The sequence below is a fragment of the Morone saxatilis genome, unplaced genomic scaffold (assembly GCF_004916995.1).
Source record: "Morone saxatilis isolate NCDOM2014 unplaced genomic scaffold, NCSU_SB_2.0 Contig11, whole genome shotgun sequence".
Taxonomy (NCBI): Eukaryota; Metazoa; Chordata; class Actinopteri; family Moronidae; genus Morone; species Morone saxatilis.
This window is the reverse complement of record NW_023339663.1, coordinates 20797009-20818096: the sequence shown is the minus strand read 5'-3', so window position 1 is coordinate 20818096 and position 21088 is coordinate 20797009. Positions and strand designations below refer to the sequence as shown.

General features: G+C 40.8%; 1 protein-coding gene across 11 annotated transcripts in view; it reads left to right on the top strand.

The window, feature by feature from the left end:
• The first annotated feature begins 1332 nt into the window (after positions 1-1332).
• The window catches only part of myo5aa (myosin VAa), a 54088-nt gene continuing 34332 nt past the window's right edge, over positions 1333-21088 (top strand). For all 11 annotated transcript variants that reach the window (XM_035682411.1, XM_035682404.1, XM_035682410.1 and 8 more), the window contains exons 1-2: positions 1333-1590; positions 13500-13610. In XM_035682411.1, coding sequence (XP_035538304.1) covers positions 1564-1590; positions 13500-13610 — 138 coding nt within the window. In that variant the 5' untranslated portion in view covers positions 1333-1563. The remainder of the gene's footprint in view (positions 1591-13499; positions 13611-21088) is intronic.

Below are 21088 nucleotides of genomic sequence, written 5' to 3'. Positions count from 1 at the left end.
TAAGCAATGCATACATTTGACCACAAAACATTATTTAAATATTAATGGGCTTACAAAATCAACTTGGATGAGGAAAACAGTGCCCGTTCATTTTGCCATGTTTTGGAAGCTTGGTTGAGGACAAACTTTCTCATACAGACAATAAAGCAAAGGTATTCATTTTTTTATTCCATTTTGTGGTAAATTCCCCAGTTTGTAATGTACTTCTGAAAGAAAGTACAGAAAGAAAAATCTCACTCACTCAGAGGCAATCCAGCACCACAATTGGTTACCCTGTAAAAATAGTGTACTTTTAAATTTATTTTTATACTTTATGGATAAACCTCAATATTTGTACCAACCAAATAAAATGGCAAAGAATACCTCTTTAACAAAAATGTAACATCATAAGCTTTACAATCCTTTTGCAGGACCAGAGTAGTTGCATTATACCCAGTCAGTTTTTACTTAGCCACGTTTTTTTACACCGATTATTGCCTGTTTTTACTTTTTTTGAGTGAAAGTTTTTTTCAATTTTCTTTTTTTAAACAGTGTGTCAGGGAAACATCATACACATATAATACATTGAGTGCACAGCTTTCTTGACATATACTGCTAACTCTGCATGTACACATATAAAATACAATTCTAAAATGGACAAAAACATGTTACTATTATTAAGATGTTATTATATTCTTACTGAAATGGAAATAACAAAAATGTATTGACAATGACGATTCTATGTGCTCAATGACAATTCATTTTATTTATGGATCTAAGTTGGCAGCTATATTCTTCAGAGAGCCATGAAAGAGCACTACATAAAACTAATTTACAATTTATATTATGTGGTTTATATATCGAAGCCATGTTGCTAAAGGAAAAACAAAATATAGACAAAAAACAACTAGTGTCTTTTATATCAACTTTCCAACAAGTATACATACATTTTTTCCATAAATATTAGTGAAGATAAGTATAATTAAAATATATTTTAAAATAAAAATAAGAAAATAAACTAAAGGACTTGTCAGCAACAGTGACAAATGTATAACAACAATATACAAACAATGAATTGAAACAGTTATTTCACTCCCTATGAGATTGTCTTATAAAGTAACATCACCGTATCTTTTTAAATAAAAATGTAATGGTTTATTTGTTGTCCAATTCTATACAATGTGCCAAATTTGAACCAAGGCATCAATATATAAAGTGTTTTCTTTTCCACCTCAGAAAAATGTAACTATCATGTTTTTTGTTGTTGGTGTATTTCCACCTCTCGACCATCGGGGGGCGCAGTTTCCCACGCAGCAGCAGCCCTCTCCGTTTGGCTGAATCATTTCATCCATCATACCCAGAATGCAAAGTGGGACGCCGAAACCCCAGCAGCAGCAGCAGCAGCAGCAGCCTCAAGCTTTTCAGGTTATCATGGCGATAAAAGACACATCTTCCCCTTGAGCCTCCGCAGCAACAAAGGATTTGTTCCTCCGCTACATGAAAACACTCACCGAGTCTCAGGCAGCGCGGAGACCTGCCGGAGTTTTAGCCCAGATTGGAGAAAGGACATAGCGAGTGACCGTCATGGCAGCGTCGGAGCTGTACACAAAGGTAAAACAAGTGTATATTTCTATGTATGGAGCTAGCTGCTAGCATTCAGATAATTAAACGTCCTACTCGCAGGTCCATGCTAAAACAAATGTCTTCACCTGTTTCTGGACGTTGTCTCTGTTAACATGCTGACAGCTTGATTTCCGCTGTAGGGGGAAAATGTGTGTGTGTTGTTTTTTTTTCGGTTTTGGTTTAAAATGAATGAAAATGATGGTGAAAGCACATAAAAGCAGCTGCTGTGACCCGCGGAGGGATGTGTTTGGGTGTTTAAATATAGATGGTAGCGCTGAAATGGGTGCAGCTCACAGAAAGACAACAGATGCGGCAGAGTCGTCCTTTCTCCTTCACCTACCACAATACAAAATTACCTTTATTAATATATATATATATATTATCGTTTGTCACCTTGTTTGTACACCTAAAACAACATGTCCATCCCCCGGGCCTTCATATTTATCCCCATCCCGCTCTGGAGGCTAGGGGGCTGGGGTGATGCAAAGGCGGTGCCAGCCATCATGGAGGCTCTTACGATCTTAAAACATAACATTTGGCGTCAGCTCCAACCTGTGCATCAACCTGCCCTCCTGTTACTGTTTTATTTTGACGTTAGAGAGTGTGTGGGGGGCTTGTGACCCGGTTCTCTGGGCTGTGAGAACCGAGAACCGCAGGTTGGGTACCGCTGAGATGCTGCGACGAGCGCCGCATCCGGACACTTTAGCATCCTTTAGCATCCTTTAGCATCCAGGTTTAGACCAGCAGAGGCCCTGAAGCCTCAGTGGAGCTTTCTAATGCTCGCTGAAGAGAATATGACACTGCTGCTGCCTGCGAGGCCTGTTACACACAACACTCACAAGGTCATAAGTGCTGCTGCTGTATTTCTGTAATTGTAAATGTGAAACTAAGAAAGTGGTGTGTGTGTGTGTGTGTGTGTGAGGGAGGGAGGGAGGGAGGGAGAGAGGTTGAAGGAGATGAGTCACCCATCCCCCTGCTTTCAAAGCTGGTGTGTTCAGCTTGAATAAGGTTGTGGTGGAGGGGACACATGAAAAAACCAGCTGATGACGATTGCTATTGGAATTCAATGGATTTGTCATTTCAGACACTTTTATTTCAATTGGATCTGACATGTTGATGGAAGTTGTTGTTGTTTTCCCCCCCAGCCTCTGTTATCATAAGTGCTTAGAGAGAGAAAGACCGTGTCTTTGAAGCAGATGACACAGATTTGAACCCTGTGTCAGCAAATGGAGACTCTGGTAAAAAGTCCTATCTGACTCCTGGTCTACTGTCCTGTGTCTGACCCTGACCTCTGATCTTAAAGGAGAGAGGCAAACAAAAAGGCACCAATCGAGTGTTGCTCAAACAATTGTTTGATTATTTGAGTGATGAAAATTGACCAGCAACAATTTATCGATTCAATTCAATCAAAAAGGTCACTGGTTCCAGCTTTTCTTTTAGTATTTTCTGACATCTTATAAACCAAGCAATTAATTGATTGAAAACGAAACGTATCAGAGCTGTACACAGAGGTAAAAGAAGTGTATATTTGTGTTTATAGCTGGGTGCTAGCAGGTTGGCTGTGCTTTATTCCCCTAATTAAATGTCCTTGTCACACATTCTGCATCCTGTGAAACGCCTTTAACTTTCCAGGATATTTTACCAACAAACAGCTTCAATCTTTATTATGGAAAATGTGTCTTTTCTAATAGTGATGGTGGCTTTAAGTGAATGAAAATGGCTTTGAACCACATAAAGCATGCTGGCCTGCCATGCAGTGTGATGTCAGATTAATCTAAAAAGAAAATAGTGGTTAATTGCAATCTCAGTTGCATTATAGATTTAGGAACTAAAGGGGTTGCTGCATGCTTGTGATCTCTTTGTATGTGTTGGCTTTGCTTAAGTAGCACCTGGGTGTGAAATTACAACCAGCCATCAAACAACATGCGAGGAGATTTTGGCTGAGGCTGCTAAATCTGTTTCCACTGCCAGCAGGGTTTGGCTCGTCGCCAGCCATCAATCTTATTCCTTAAGAATCTTGTTGGGTGTTCAATGGTTTTTGCAAAGGAATAGGGGAAACTTTGGATGTACGTGTGAGTGTGGCAGGGAAACCCAAAGTTAGTTTCTACTTTGAATGGTACAGTCTGTTTTAGAAGTCAGCTTCTGATGTCAGACCCCTCTCTGTGATTTACTTTTCCAACAGAGGGGTGGAAAACACTCTGCCCTTTGTGTGTATGAGTCAGCCTTATAGAAGCTTATTGAGTGGGTCTGAGCTGCTTGGTTAACACGCACAAATACACACACAAATACACACACAGCTTCAAATTCAGCCCCAATCTACGTTTGGCTCGTGTCTGACCTGACCGCCAGTGTAAAGAGAGGTGACACAGAGGTGAATGTAGATTTTGTTTGTCGGAGGAGAAGGAAGAATCTGCAGTTGTAAACAATAATCCAACATTTTTTTTATTAGATTTTACTGTTCCATTCACTTGAGCCAAATAAAGTAAGTAAATAAGATCAGGATCAAAACAAGTCAGAGGTTGAATATGAATGAAACAGTGCTGTGTAACTTAAAGTAGTGATGGAAGAGAGACAGTTTCAGAAATACATAACTTCATTTGAAGGTGTGTTTTATTGTACCAAGAGAACAAGTGCATATTATTTATTTTTAGACTTTCTAGACTCAGCATCGATTCATGAACCTTAACTGAAGAATACTACTGTGTAGAAGAGACAGAGACAGGTATATGTTGCCTCCATTTCTCAAAGGCAATGGTTCTCAGGAGGAGCTGATAGTGAGGCACGAATGAACTATGCTCGCCACGTTATGTCACGATAAATTACTGTAATGATTCCTTTCTTATTCTTTAATAATAATGACGGTAATACAAAACAGGCCCTTTAAAAGTATGTGATTATGTTTCATTACATTAAGATTTTTGGGTAACTGACGAGGAAAACATACAGTTTTTCAGAATACAGGTCTCATTCATGCACATATACTGTATGTTGTGGTGCCTTCAGGTTCACATCACTCTACAGACCTTGGTGACAAACTGCATAGAACCTTTGCCTCTTTAACTCTCGTACACACATACATGCCACTGGTGCACATGTGCCATCATTCATATGTCAAACCGCCAGACAGCTGTTACACACTTAAAAGGCTGTTAGCAAAGGAAAGACGCCTTTGACTCCGCATCGAGTCCATGGGGTTGGTGCCAGTGTATCAGCAGCAGAGATAAAGTGTTTGTATATATTGTTGCAGTGATTGTGTGATTGTACAATCTTTGTCCTGCCTGCATGTGGTACAGGACACTAAAAAGCTTCATGTTGCACATACGGCCACAGGGCAGGAGCGCTGTCATGAACAGCTGATGGGAAGGAAAGCACCTATTGTTGCATCACTTGTTTGGCGGTTTTCCAAAGCACAGCATGCTTGTCTGTTTCAACCAACAGAGCAGTGCAGTGGTTTTCTGTGATTTAGTATACAGTTATTTTAATTAAATGTATCCCCCTCCCTAATTTTCATCCAGCTGCATGGCTCCATGGATAGCAATGTCGGTCAGTCGGTCAGTTGGTTGATCCACCACTTGGCTGCAAACTGAAATATATAACAAGTATCGGATGGATTATCATGGAATTTGTAGCAGACATGCATGTTACCATCAGGATGAAGTGCAATAACTTTGGTGATCCCCTGACTTCTCCTCTAGCGCCATCTCCCAGTCAAAAATGACATTTCTACAGCATTTTGGTTTATTACGACTGCAAAACTAAAGACATTCCCATGAGCCTTAGCTGTGCTTTGTGTTTAGTGCAAATAAGCAGCTGTTACCGTGCCAACACGTTAAACTACGGTGGTGAACATTACTTATACATATATATTTCACAGTAGTTTAGTTGATATAAATACGCCGTGGAACAGAACAATCATTCGTTCTGCGCCGTAGGTGTCTCAACTGCATCCGGTGCCCAGTGTTACGTTATCTAATGTCAGTGGTTTATTTTTTTCTCCCCAGCTCTAATTAAGAGCATGTGCATTCGATTACTGAGATAACCTGGTTAAAGTAATTGCATAGTCATGTTGTATATGCTCTGGCATGTAGTCACTGCAGTCCTGTCCAGCACAGACGAACACACCGGGCAGGCGCACAGAGGAGGGCTGTTTATGGGTCAAAATGGTGATTCTGATTATTATGTTAAGCGTGACAGTGTAGAAATGTTCTCTTGTGATGATTTGCCGAACAAACCTTTAGCATCTTATATCAACATTGATTCAATTTTCAACTGGTATCGCAAAGTAAATTAAATATCATTGTCACACAACCCAAATACAATCCAATATTTGGTTTAGTAACCAACATTTTGATCAGCGTTTAGGTGTTCATAAAAAGCGCTCCTCTAAAACAAGAGGATACTTTCAGTCCAGCATGTAGGAACAAGATTCAGGTTTACTGCGTGTCTGTGCATCTGTCAGACGGTTGTTTTTTGGAGCCATGTCAGTGGCTTGTGGGAAAGTCTTGTTTTCTTGAGAGTCTGTCTGCCTCCCAGCTCATGTGATTGAGAAAGGAAGCCGGGAAGTTTGATAGACAGCCGGGATGGCCAGTCATCTGTCACAGGGCAGGGAACTTTAGGCAACGGTGGTGAACGCCGCTTGTGTCTGCAGACACAATGAGAAGGTTTCATCCAGCAGAGAGTTCTGGAGCTCAGCGCTCGATCAGCTAGTGTCTGGTCTTGTAGCGCGAGTGGCTGGAGGCATCCAGAAAGCCAGCAGAGTCACAGCATGAGCTAGAGACTTGGTAAAGAGACGATTAGAAGATGAACCGGGAGTTGGAGTATATGTTTGTCCAAGTAAGTTTTTGCTTCTTTTAAGCTTTCAGTTCTCATCCCATGCTTCCATTCATTGATTAAGTAGATATGTAGCCTGAAAGATCTTATTGTTAAAGGATGGATGGATTTTAAATCAAATTAAATAATTTGCTCTGTAGAAGGAGAATCTAATTTCGAATTTCGAATTTTTTAGCTAAATGTGGTTCTTTGATAAGTCATCTGTAAGTTCCTGGTCTTGAATTTGGTATATTACCTCTTCAACATGCAACATGGAGCCCCAGTCCTGGCACACCCTTCTTCTGTAGAAAAAAAGTTATGTCACTTGAATCAGCAGGGCAGTAATGACTCCAGATTAGCAACAAATCAGATTTTAGCCTGAGCTGAGTTTTTGAATCTGAATAACAGCAATATGGTTGTTTCAGGTGGTCAAAATTAAATCAGTGGAAGTAGTTTGTAGTTTGTCCTATTTGTAGATACGGGCTGCCTGTCTGGCTTTGCAGGCTAGAACACAAGCTAGTTGGCTAGATGTTCTCTTATTGAATGCTAATGTAGCAGCATGTTATTGTCCTATAGTTCTTCATGTAAATCATTTCCCACAGGCCAGCTGTTTGCTGTGGACTGTTGTATGTAGCATCAATGGAAGGACATTTTTAGACTACCACGGAAACATTGTCTCTGAAGAGCTGTTAGCTTAGCACGGCTTATTTTCCATTTGATGGTTTGCGATCTTTTCCTTATTGATAGACACACTCAGGCCTATTGTCTGGTACCATCATAAGACTAAAGCACAGCTGTGCACTGATTCTCCTGCCCTGACTTAACATACAGAAGTGAACTACACCACTCCAAGAGTCAGCACTGATTACACTAATGTGATTAGGTGCCAGGCAGCGTCATAGCTTCTTAGCAAGCGACTCTGATCCCTGGCAGTCACTGGACATTGGCACGTTAGGGAACACCATTGGGTGTAGTGGGACTAGCAGGGTTTGTGTCCAACCAAACTCTCCACCAGCACTCAGGTCTCTGTATCTTGGCGTCATGCTGCGTCTGCCCAGCTGAGCAGAAAAACAGCAGATTCTCACATGAGTGGCATCATGTGACGAGGCCTCTGCAGTCTGGGACTCCATTAACGGCTTTACTAAGAATATGTGAGCAAAAGACTTTTTGCGCACTGCTGCAGCCGTCTAGAGAGTTATCGCAGCCAGACTTAACTGTAAAATGTTAACGTTTTAATCTATTGCACTCTGTTGTATAAAATTAAAGGAATGAGATTACTCATTGGACAAGATACTTCTCCACAACAGAGCTGAGGATGAGACGTTTTTGACCTGAGTTTATTGCTGTAGTTGTAATATCTAACTGATCAATATCTGACTAAACCAACAGGGTTACCATGTAGTTATTATCCCATTCAGACACAGCCTCCGTATTGAAGGGAGGCCATGGGACACTCTTTTAGTCTTCCTTTTAGTTAACTGTACTACCTAAAAGTATAGTTGGCAGGTTTTCAGCTCTTTACATAGGCAGTAAAGATTATTTTCTCACGCTTTATTGCATAATGGCGATAATGGCCATTATCCAATAAAGCGTGTGAGATCATAAACATCATAAATAACTGATAATAAATCATATTTTAGACTTAATGCAAAAATAACAACAATAGTCCCAATGCAAATAGCAATTCCCTTTTATATTTGATTTCCATGTAAGTGGTCTGATAAGCATTCAATTAGGCTCCGACAGCGTGTAAGCAGGAGAAAGCCCCGAGCGGGTTCAGAGGAGGCACTGCAGGCCAGGAGAGCTCAGTACTGCCAAGGTGAATCTGTAATCTGCTGTTGACTTTGTGCAGATTTGTAAACACTTCTCATGGATGCCCCGCCTCGTGGGTACAGCCCAACACCCCCAACACACACACACACATGCAGTTTGTGCACATATAAGCTGCAGGTACACTCTCACAGTGCCCCTGATCTCCAAATCTCAGTCTTCCTCTAATGTCCTTGCAGAGGGCTTGCAGTAAAATCCAGATCAAAGGGAGGTTTAGATTCACAGCTGAAATATACTTCCAACAGCATGTCTGTTCACCTTTCTTCATATTAAGAGATTACCACCATCTTTGATCTTTTGTTACGCAGTTTAAGATTCTGTTTAATCTCATAAGTATTTAATTAATGTAACATCCATGCTTATTGTTTGTCTCCTGCCTTAATGTCAGCTTTCGGATGCTTACATTATTCCATGTTCAGTGAATCTGCCTGTGGTTCAGGACAGGAATGGACACAGTATATAAGCCTCTGTGGTCACAATAGCAGTAGTTGCTGTAGTGGTAACCTGGTGCCATATGAGAATGTAATGAATCTTGGTGTAGTTGACTGCAATAAGATTAGCCACTGTTAAACCCGGAGTTACCCTAATCAGGTCCTGATCCTTTGTCTCAGTTAAACCAGGATTAGCATCAGGCCAGCCTTGTACCTTCAGGAGCTGTGAACTGACCTCCTGACAGCCACTGTGAGGGAAAGTGTTGGCTCGTTTCAGGGTTTCGATACAAACAATGATACAAAGTATTTGAATTAAAATATGTTGTTGTGATGATGACGACAGGCAGTGATATACTTATTTTCTTAGAGTCAGCACGGGTGATTACCATAAATAACAATGGTGAGAAAGACCAGTTTTAATGACAGTGATCCTTGTGACCTGTTCACATGAAAGGGACACTCCATCTATTTTACAACTGCAGTTTACTATGAAAACAGTGGAGTTAGAGAAAGTTAGAGAAAAAATTACCCTGATGGTGTCATAATGATGTCATGAGGGTTATCTCAGCGTGGGCTCAGACACTATACATTTATAACAGAAAGCCTGTGTTATAAAGGGTTATTAACAGTGGAGTTTGAAAGGCATGAGCATTTAACAGACAGGGAGCGTCTTACAAAAGACTGAAGAGGCTTGACCGTGTAGGTTTGACCCAAAGAATAAAGGTCACGATATCTCGGTCACTGCTGCTTCAATCTGTGTTTAATCAGTCTCTTGTGAATCCTTCAGCCATATGGAGGTCCAATACTAAATACTGTAGTAGTGCTTTAATCTAGTGTAATAACCAAATCAGAAGTCACTCGACTGGGTCTGCACTGCCTTTACTGGAGTAGAAGAAAAGCAATGAAACGTGTGCTGAGGGCAGGATCACACTGAATACATTGAATACGTCACCATTCTTCTTACTGACTGGCAGCAGGAGTCGTAGGAGGTGTTGCATTGTTTTTATGCAAGCTCTCCATGTCGTAATCCAGATCTATTAAACATTATACAACTGGTATTCTCTATTTTTTTTTCTTTTATTGCTATCTTCATCTATCTAAACCCTTCTTGCTTTTTGCACATTTAAATGAAATAAACATTTATCTCCTCAGGACACATGTGACCCTCACATCAGTGTGACCACACCCAGAGTCCCGGGGTAAAGAAAAACAAAAGGAAACAGACCCAGAGTTCATAGGCGGCGTCTGTGTACACTCATGCATGCGGCATATGTGGAGCGAGCTCAGTGCAGAGACACTCTCGTCATGTGATTTCGGATGTCACAGCTCTGACGTCTTTACTCCTTTTTTTTTTTCGTCACCCGTCTCCTCTTCGCCTGCCGCCCATAACACACCAGCCTGGCCACCGTCCATCCCTCTGTAAGACAGACAGAGAGGCTGCGCTCTGACTCATCACATTTGTCTCTCCCGCTTTCAGATGTTCCTCTTTTCCAGCTTGTGTTTCATTGTGGAGGGATATGACCTTGAAACATGTGTGTGTGTGTGTGTGGTTGACTTTCATCCTTCACCTCTGCTCTGTTTTCTGAACCCAGGGGAGTTTGTTGGTCTATAAATATGATTCATAGCCCCTGCAGCTGTATTATATTGCTGTCTGTCTGTCTTTTCGTCCCATACTAAGCTACCAACCCCCGTAGAGAGAGAAAGAAAAGAAATGTCCAGACTAGCAGCATATTTCAGCGTTAACCCATTCAGGATTATGTGAACAAATGTGTGTGTGTTGGTGTGTGTGTGTGTGTGTGTGTGTGTGTGTGTGTGTGTGCACGAGGATCAGGAAGTGTGCTCAGTAGCGCAGCAAAGTCTCTCTGAGGTGTGATGCTGCTCAAAACTCGCTGTTGCTATTTTTAGCCTTTGTCCTCCTCCTCCTGCTCCTCCTCCTCTCCTCCCTCTCTCCCGTATGTCTCTCTGCCTCTTTCTCTCTCTTGGTTGCTAGGAGGCTGGCTGATGGGACGGTCTCCTGTAGGGACCAAAAAGGTGAATCAACTAACAAAATGGTGGAATGGAAAGAGGGATAGACAGAAGCTAGATGTGCCTGTATTTGTAAATTGAACCCTTTAGCACACAGTTTTCCTGTTTTTGTTACGTAAGCGTTTTTCTTTTTTTATTTACAAAAGGCAAAAAAAGGAACAAATTCATCTGGGCCCATAAAATAGGTCAACATAACTGAACTAAACTCAAGCACTAACTGAAGAGGACTGAACAGGGGTAGACATAACCATTTAAAAAAACTACAGTATCCAGAAAACATGACATAGTGCTACCTAATATTAACTAAGGCAAAGTAATGAAAACACAATATCAAAAACATAGCTGTCAAAGAAAACACTGCCCCTCCCCAAGATGCAGGACCGGCTGATTGTACCAATAACATGTCAACGTTAATGTTTTTATTGCAGATTCTTTATTAGCAAATGAAACCACTTATTACAGAAATTGTCTTGAATTCAAAATGTTTGTTGTTTTTATTTATTACATCTTTAATTGAAGAAAAAATATGTCTCTTATTAAGGGTAAGACAGGGATGTTTGACCTCAGATATCTTGGCCTGTGAGGTTGTGACCTGTCGTTTGTGATTTAGCTTGTGATTTTAATTCAACACAGACATACTCTGTCTCTCTCTCTCTTTGTCTGTCTGTCTCACTTCATGCTTTTCTTTTTTTTCTTTGACCTCACGCATACAGTTCAAGAGCAACGCAGCACTTGTGATATCTTTCTACTGTACACAGTAGAGCCGACACCAGCCCATTTATCAGCTGATATTTGCTTATCACAGACACATTCATATCAGCGTATGTGCCAGCCATTATACAGTTCAACAGACCACTAACATGTTCAGCATTATTATTGAAGTTTTCCCTGTATAGTTCCCTTTTCCCTTCATCTTTTTGTTTCTTTTCTGATTTTGGTTGTGTTTTTTATTAACTGTATCCTCTGACTTGCACAGATTTGCTTTGACCTGTCACTCAATTGTCAACCTAAACCACACCGTACACTGTCTGTCTGACCGCACTGCTCACACAGTTTGGTGCTCCTGCAGGGGTGGAGAGAGAAAGGGATTAGAGAAAGAAAAACAAACTGGGACAACCTGGGGGTTTGATGGTGTTCTTTAACTAAAAACACTTCCAAACACATCCAGTGCAGTTCTGTGTTCACAGAGGACAGATAGTTTGTTGATGGCACTCGAGTTAGAGATATTGGAGTATCGGCAGGAAGTTACACTTTCTCTTTGATTTCAGGGTTCTCTCTCCATTCTTCTCTTCTTAACTAGTGAGAGACAGGCGGACGGAGGGAGGGAGGGAGGGAGGGCGTGTGTGACCATGATGTCATGATTCAGATGATCGGTAGTGAAGCAGCAGATCACATTAACCAGTTCCTCTCCCGTTGTGCCCTTCCACAATGAGCTCCTTCTCTCCGGCCTCTCTGAAATCAGCTGTTTATATAACAAAGCCATGAAATTGTTGTCAGAAAGATTCTCGCCGCTCATCGTCATGTGCTTCAGTTGCCCAAGTCCTCATCAAGAAAGTGTCATTCAGATGTTCCATGGTTAGTGGCTCACTGTGTGTGTGTGTTCAGTATTCGCTTGTATTTGAAATAAATGAGTATCAGCAAAGTGAAAATCCTCATTTGTGTTGAGATTATAACACGGTAAGGTTTTAGTGTAAATCCCGCAGTGATTTGATTTGTGGAGGTACGTGCGTGACTGTGCGTTTATTTTTAGTCTTTGTGTGTCCTGAACGATGCTTTAACAAAGACAAAGGGATGAGGCGTCTTTATATCTGTATCATCTGTATATTTTCACAGCTCATTCATTTCTATGTCACAAAACTAACTCACATATGTGTCAGGTGAAGCAGATAAAACCAACCCCACCAGAAACCGTTCTGTTAAACCTCTTAATGTAATTTCCTCTCATCTTCCTTCTTACGTAATGTCAAATGTAAGAAAAACAACCTCAGTGTTGTTTGACCACTGACTTATTTCTGCGCACACATTCACACACTGCAGGCCCCCATCTGTCTGGGTTTTTAAAGTTCACAGCGAGGTTCTCTCAATCTCGTAACCACTGCGCAGTCGTCCGGCCAACCATTCGAACTAAAGCGCGTGTGTGTGTGTACATGCGTCTACGTTTTTGAGCTAGATTCCTCAGCCATGTGACTGCCAGTGTTCATCACTGTTTTTCACCACATGTCTGTGATCAGCTGATTACCTCCAGTCACAAGTCTGTAAGGCCTGGAACTGTTTTATAGTGAACTGTGTGTGTGTGTGTGTGTGTGTGTGTGAATTTTAACTTCTGATCACAACTGCATTCTTCACTTGTTATGAGCTACTATTTGTTCAACAGTTTGTTCCCACAGTTTTACCGACCATTACGAACCATGTGCTTATGACTGTAAAATCACAAGAGTCCAGTGTTTTCTCTAAGGTAATCCGGTTTTAACTATCAGTAGAAAGGAAGTAAACTCTCCAGTGAACTGCAATCCCCCTCTCTTAAAAGAGTCTGAGTTGAACCGAAGTGGAGTAAAAAAACGAATCAAGCTGGGTTATTTCACTAGAATACTTTTTCTGATGAGTTTAGAAGTGTGGTATTTTGGAAAAACATTATTTTTCTATGGTTTATTTCTAATGCTGTCAGCATGTCATCCCCGTTTAAAGAAGGCATTAAAGTCCTGAAAAAGGTTGTGGATGGTCATGTGAAATGACATCACCCCTGGCTCTTGGTGCTATGACATGTCTTAATCCAACTTTCCCTCCTGTTTCCTCGTCTCTCAGTGTGCTCGGGTGTGGATCCCCGATGCAGAGGAGGTGTGGAAGTCTGCTGAGCTGACGAAGGACTACAAAAATGGCGACGCCTCCCTGCAGCTCATGTTGGAGGATGGAACGGTGAGGATGAATGGAAGAATAATGTAGAGAGGAATCAGTCTCTTTGTTTTTTCTCTCCTCAGCTCTTTTGGTTACCATTAGCGCTCTCCACAAATGAGACCAGCTTGCAAAAGATGCCCCAAGGAGCATTTTAAATGTATAGCAGTAAATTGAATCCCTCGGCTTTGAATACAAACAGCCACGAGCACACAGTCCTTTACCAATCACTAATAAGCAGCACTCTTGTTAATGAATGCAGGCTGCTGGCAAAACCATTTGCCCTATTGCTCCTAATGTTTTATTATTCATATGATCATACTATCGTCACTATCAAAGGGCTTACTGTATGTGTTTGGTTCTGGCTGTTTAATGTCTCCAAACAGCTTCAACAGTTTTCAGTGAAATATGGCAGAAAGTTAGGCTGAGCTGAGGACAAAGTGACAGATATTTGGTACCAGTCCAGGCCAGGTGGATGTCAAGGTTTTTTATTTTTATTGTCAAGGTTATTTGTGTAGCTAAATATCACATATCATGTCTCAGTGAGCTCTACAGGCCCACAGCAGCAATTGGTATCAACATAGATCAAACTCTCAAAGAGGACAGGGACAAATTCATCCAAACCCCAAGAAAACAAATTGCTTTGCATTGCATAATAAGGCCATTTATGCATGTTTTTGCAGTTTTCTCTGAAATAGAGCCTTCTGTCATTGTTGATGCTGATACTGAACCAGATCCATATGCAGATTTAAATGATAAATATGTTCTATTAATAAAATAACACATTTAGATGATCATCCTTGATGGAGTTATGCTTTCTTAAAGTGCTGAGCACTATTTGTTATTTTGTAGGCTAGAAAGTTGCTGTTTATTATTTAGATTATCAAGATAAAACACTTAATTATTCAGTCAAGCAATCCGACGAGCCAATGCATTCCTGATGTTGTTTGCTAAAATACTTCCTCTAACAGAATGAAAAGAAAGAGATCCATTTGATAGGGAGGTATAAAATGTGAAATGTGAGTGAACCATTACAAGCTGAAGTTTTCACACAAAACCGAAAACAAGATTAATCAGACATGAAAATCACTCACCTTTCGGCGAAATTCGCCGTTTTGAAACCAGAATAGGTGACCTACGTGAATCGTGTAGATTCGATGAGAAAATGTTTAAAGGGGGGGAGAGATTCAGTGAACTGCGAACAGGTGCGAGTGCATGGAGATATTAGCGCGAAGGGCCTTGCATCATCAGTTTCTTTCTCTGGGAAGGTAACGTTAGGGGAATACCATTACCTGATTGGTTTACAAGCAGTTCGCTTCGCTCGTGTTGACATAGGCTTAGCTAACGTTAGCTACAGCTTGATGAATTGAGTCATTGAACACAGCAGGAGAGAAACTGCAATGTGAGCCAGCTAAAGTTCCGGTGAAAATTATTAGCAAGCTACCCCCTTTAAACATGTATTGTGTGTTTTAGGTTGTTCTTTACGGAGAGCCGAGAACGCCTTGTGGTTCTTTTTTTTTATGCTCGTTATCTTGTGATACACGATTTTAATTTGTTATCTTCGTATAGACAAAAGTTTTTTTTCTGATATACTAATTAATTAATAATGTTTCGTTTGATTTAACTACAATGGCCTGCCCAACGCTTCCAGTCAAGTAAACAACTACGTAAAGTTGTAACTTAGCTAACCGGTAGTCTACAGCTACAGCAGATGGCTACGGCGCCGTGTATGTAATCAGCTCTTGTACCGAAGTTTGTTTCTCACGAGATAAAATTCTAATTCAATGTGTTTCGTCTTGACTTCAAACTAATACGCTGCACGAACGGCTTCCGTAGCCACTGGCCAATAGCTGTAGCTGACGGTAAGGCCTCGGTATACGCGTGTTGACCTGTCCGCGACAAGTGACGTCCATGATGAGATCTCGCTGTGCGTGTCGCCGGCTTTGGCCAGTCGTCGCACGCGGTCGTGCACCATTTTATTTTATTTTTTTTGGTCACTGACTGATTATGTAATCCTGGGACTTGATTTTCCTTAATATCTTATGTACTTTTTTGCCAGTATGGATGTAAAAAAAGTCGGTGAATTGCATTCATTATGGTCTTAAAGGGTCTTAAATTTAACTTGTTGAAACCTGCAAAAACTACAATAGCAATAGCATGCTAATAGAAAACAACTTTCAGCTCTGAATGATGGATTTCTCATGTTTAATGTTCTCTCATCTCTCAGTGGAAGTGAACCTGTAATGAACCAGAATGAGGCAGCAGACATACAGCCAGCACAGCTGGAAACTGTCAAAAAGAACAACAAGAGCTTTGTCAGAGAGATGGAGTTTATCACGATGCCAGAGTTTGAGAACATCCCTCAGTAAGTATTATCCCTCACAAATATCCAGCATGATATGATATGATGCGATGCATATTTGTTCATGATGGTTTTGGGTCATGCTGTAATACTGCAGCAACAATAGTAGTGTTTAGATCTTCAAGGACAGAGTCATGGGCAATGAGATGTCTGAGTTGTCAAAGTAAATTGTCTCTGGTAGGTCAGGCTAATACTGACTAACATTACAATTCAATTCCATTTTCTTTGTACAGTGCAAAATCATAGCAGAAGTGATCCTTTTCATATAGAGCAGCTCTAGACCGTACTCCTTATAAAATTCAGAGAGACCAAACAATTCCCATCATGAGCAAGCACATAGTGACAATGGCAAGGAAAAAGTTCCCTTTAAGAGGCAGAAACCTTGATCAGACCCTGCCTCGTCCGGTTGGCTTTAGAGAGGAGGGGAACCTCAGTGCATCACTTCAACACCAGTTCCACTATCTTCTTTCCACTGAATAGTGCCACCTCTAACAGATTTGTTTTAAGGTTAGATGGGTAGAGAATGAAATTGGCTGCTAGAATCCCAAGCAGACCACAGTGATGAAATGTATTACTACAACTTCTACAGTGGGACAGCAGTAGTAGCATCAGTGCAGGGACTAATGGCTCACATCCATACTGCTCATCAGCAGCTAAGCAACCCGTTCACACACATTTACACTGGAGCTGGGGATTGAACCTTCTGATTAGTGGACAACCCGCTCTACCTCCAGAGCCACAGCTGCCCTTTATAATTAAATAAAAAGTATAATGTTAATATAATAGTATAATAATATTAATGATATAATTACGATTTAATTAAAAGTATACATTATAGCCTACAACTATTATACTATCAACTCCAGTTGGACAATACAGCAGTCTAAGAAATACACAACCAACGTTTCTAGGTTTTGTTCCTTAATCAAATCCTTGTGCATGAAAAAATGGCCTACAGTTTTGGTTAGTCTCATATTAATTTCCTCATTTACTTTTAATTGCCACAAGGGGGAACCCACATCTTTCCAGTCATTCCAAAATTCTAAGCCTGTCACCATGACTGAAGGCTCTGCTTTCCCACTGTATCTAATAAACTTTTACACTGGATGTGTGGAAGTACTATCGATTCCAAACTACAGGAGTAGTAGAACGTCAAGGAGATGAGGGTCCTGTCTGAGGTGTCCTATCTGTCATACTTTAAAAATAGGCTCTACTTGCCTGTGACCCTGCAAAGAATAAGCACTTCTAGATAATTGATGTTTTCTTGTGCACTCCAGGGAATATCAATCAAACTTGTGTTGGTGTATTTATTTAGAAAGGCATTTATCTGTTTTTTTTGCAAGTGAACTCTTCAAATCAATATCTAGGGCATGAGTAAGTACGATAAGTAAACATTGGACATTTGATTTCATTAACTCATTGAGTGTGGGTGTATATGTGTCCTTTTTTAAGCTTTATGTTGTTTTGTAAAGCTGAACGTTGTGTTTCACTCAGGTACATGAAAGGACGTATATCATACGATCAACTTAATGCTGCGGTGCAAAGTATTAACATAGCTGTAATAGCCAAGTACAAGATCCTCCATCAGTCGGTGAAAACTCTCAACAATCATACACGCAAGCTGCACCAGCGCTTTAAGGACCAGGAGACCAAAGATACAAAAGGTACTGACAGTTTGATGACACCTTGCAATATACATTGTCTGATCAATACTGTAACCAGAGTTTTATCATCAAAGAATTCTGATGAGACATTTTGATCTGATCGCATACATGAATACAGCAGTGTACTTACTTATTACCATATTTGTTATCATACTGTAATATATATCATCAGCTCTATATTCTTAGTCTAAGACATGGCGCACATGTTAACAGATTAGAGCGGTCACACTGCGCTTGTGAATCGCAGTCTCAGCTGCATCTGCAGCGACACTTGACAAGGCGAGCAGCGCGTAGGTATATCCACATATTTCACTACAGTTTAAACTTCTTTTTCAAAGTAACAGCCCTGTAGTTATCTTGTTTTTAACACGAATTCACTTGTGAGAGAATTTCCGGAAGCGAACCGGATAAAGGGCACCAGATGACTGCGCTCTAGCTCTTTCTCTCCTTCTCTTTCTTGGGTAAACAAACCACATGTGCTTTCTGGTTACTACTCTTCATATTTACGTTTACTATATGGCATTGTAAATTAAATGATGTGAAAATGTCGATTGTTAATGGACACACTGCTCAGGTGGCCTACGTTAACAATATGTAATCCATTAAAGCCCACTTTCTTTTGATTGGCCAGCTTGCAAAGAGGCTGCTCCTAGTGCTTGTGAGCCCCACTTCATCCTCTTGCTATTGTGCTCCACAACATTACAGTTTGAAAATGGGAAACATCTTTTTGTGAAAATTGGTTATACTTCTTTGTTTTCCACAGCAAGAAAATCAAATTGTAGAACAGCGCATAGACCTTTTTAAAAGCTAAATAACATAAGAACAAGGTTTGCGACTTCTTGTCAAAATCAGCCAATATTTGTGACTGACAGTACACTGGTCTCACTGTTGTGTTGAAATGTTTTTCAGGTCAGTATTTTGTGGTGGAGGATGACATTCGTGAATTTACTCAGATGAAGGTGGACAAACGATTCCAGGGGATTTTGAACATGCTGCGACACTGCCAACGCCTACGGGAGCTTCGAGGGGGGGGGGTCACCCGCTTTATGTTGTTGTAAATTAACAAGACTCAGACAAGAAGACAGATTACCATTTCAGTCTGGCTGTTTTTTTTATTATGGTAACATATTAGGCCAGCAGTTTGCATATGTGCATATTTCCTGATTAATTGTTGTCACATTATTTTGAGGCTTTTACAGATTGAGAGGTTTTTGATTTGTCAGATGATTCAGCACATTCAAAATGTGACAGGACTGAAAAGAGTACACATTTACCAACTTTATGTATATACTGGAATGTAATACTGGAATATGTATGCTGGTGTATGTTGTGGTGTAAATAATGTTTTATATATTACAAAAATCTGTATTTTTAAGAATAAAATAAAAAATCATAGGAGATAAATACATTGAAAGCCTTATAATTAAGTATCCTATATTAAAGCTTCCCAGTTTACCCATAAGATTTATGTTGACAATATGAAAAATGTTACTTCAGATCAGAATCAGATTTATTGCCAGGTAGGTTTTTACACATACAAGGAATTTGTCTTGGTGCAGTGGTGCATAAAATACACAATCACACAAAAAAATAGAGTACTTTTAAAATACAAATAAAGATAAGAAAACTACAGAATACGGGAGTGCATTAATGTAATGCATATATACAGGGTAGGTTTAAGAGTCTCAGTGGGGGTTCCGGGCCTTGTTAATGACGCTTGCAGACGTAAAGAAACAGTTTTTGTGGCGAGAGGTTTTGGTGGGTCAGCGCGCAGTGCCCCCGCGGGGAAGGAAAAGTTTTAGAGATATTCAGTATGTTTAAAGCGACAGATCTGATGCAGTTTTGAGATGCCAATTTGTTGCCGAACCTTGGGTTTGAGAGCTGGAGAACTGGGTAAACTTCAGCCATGAGTCAATATTATGGCCTCCTTACTAGGTACTTTATGGCCAGCCTGTCACTGGGGTTGGGAAGCACGTTTACAGTATATGAGGGCACAATTGTGGTGAAGGGCACCACAAATGCTGTAATGCACTAAGCGGCCACAAGGAGATTGGGTGGAGCATGCTGTAATATAACGTTGTCTAGCTCTTCCATCCAGACTTGACAGCCAATACAATGTTAGTGTAATTCAGATTTTAATTACATTTTATTGGCAACAGAGTAAACTCGTGGCAGCGTATTAAGTGTTGAGTGAGGTCAAGAGCGAACAGACATTCATTAAGTTAATTCGGTGTATCAGACGAGGGGGGATAGACGATCTTGTGTGTAGTGTCGGAGATAAGAGAAGTAATTAATTCGTTGCGTATCTCTGAAAACAGAAACTTTGGTACAAGAGTGCTGAACTGAACGGCTTGCCGGTAGCTGTAGACTACCGGGTAGTCTTAAGTTACGTTGACTTTACGTGTTAGTTGGTTTACTTGGGACTGGAAGCCGTGATGTGACAGCTCTTGTAGGTTGAAATCAAGACGAACACCATTATGAATGTTAATTAGTGTTTTCTCGAGATAAAGCAGAACTTGTGGTTCATATCGTCAGTCGAGATAACGGTGCATAAAAAACTAGAAAAATCATGGCCGTGTCTCGGGCTTCCGTAGAGAACAACCTAAAACAGCGAACGGATACAAGTGGTATAGTGGGTTTAAGGGGTAGCGTCAGGCTGTAATAAGTTTCCACGGCTTCAGCTGTGCTAGACGTTGCTCTCTCGCTGGGCTGTGTTCAAATGACTCGAAGTTCTCAAGCGGTGTAGCTGAACGGTTATCTAAGCCCGGGGTATGGTCAACACGGACGCGCAAGGGGGACCTGCTTGGTAAGACCACTCAGGGTGATGGGTTATTGCCCCTAAGCGGTTACCTTCCCAGGGACAGAGAAACTGGGAACGGCCTTCCCCGGGCTAGTAAGTGATGCTCGCAGCACTCGTGCACGCTGTTCGCAGTTCAACTGGAAGTCTCGTCCGCGCCCCCCTATTAACATTTTCCAATGTCGAATCTACACGATATTCAGCGCGTAGGGTCAGCCGTATTCGATATTCTGGTTTCAAAACGGGCGAATTTCGGCCGAAAGGGTGGAGTGATTGTTGCGGACTGGTGCTTGATAATCATTTTTTTTCGGGTTTTGGTGTGAAAACTTCAGCTTGTAATGTTCACTCACCATTCCAGCGATTGTATTACCCTCCCTAGTCAAATGGGTCTCTTTCGTTTTCATTTGTTAGAGGAAGTATTTTAGGCAAACAACAATCAGGGAATGCATTGGCGTCGTTTCGGATTGGCTTGACTGAATAATTAAGTGTTTTTATCTTGATAATCTAAGAGTAAATGAAACAGGCAACTTTTCTAGCGGACGAAGAAAAACCAATAGTGCTCAGCACTTTAAGAAAGCATAACTCCAATCAAGGCATGATCAATCTTTGAAAGTGTTATTTTATTAATAGAACAGTATTTATCATTTAAATCTGCATAATGGATCTGGGTTCACCCCCT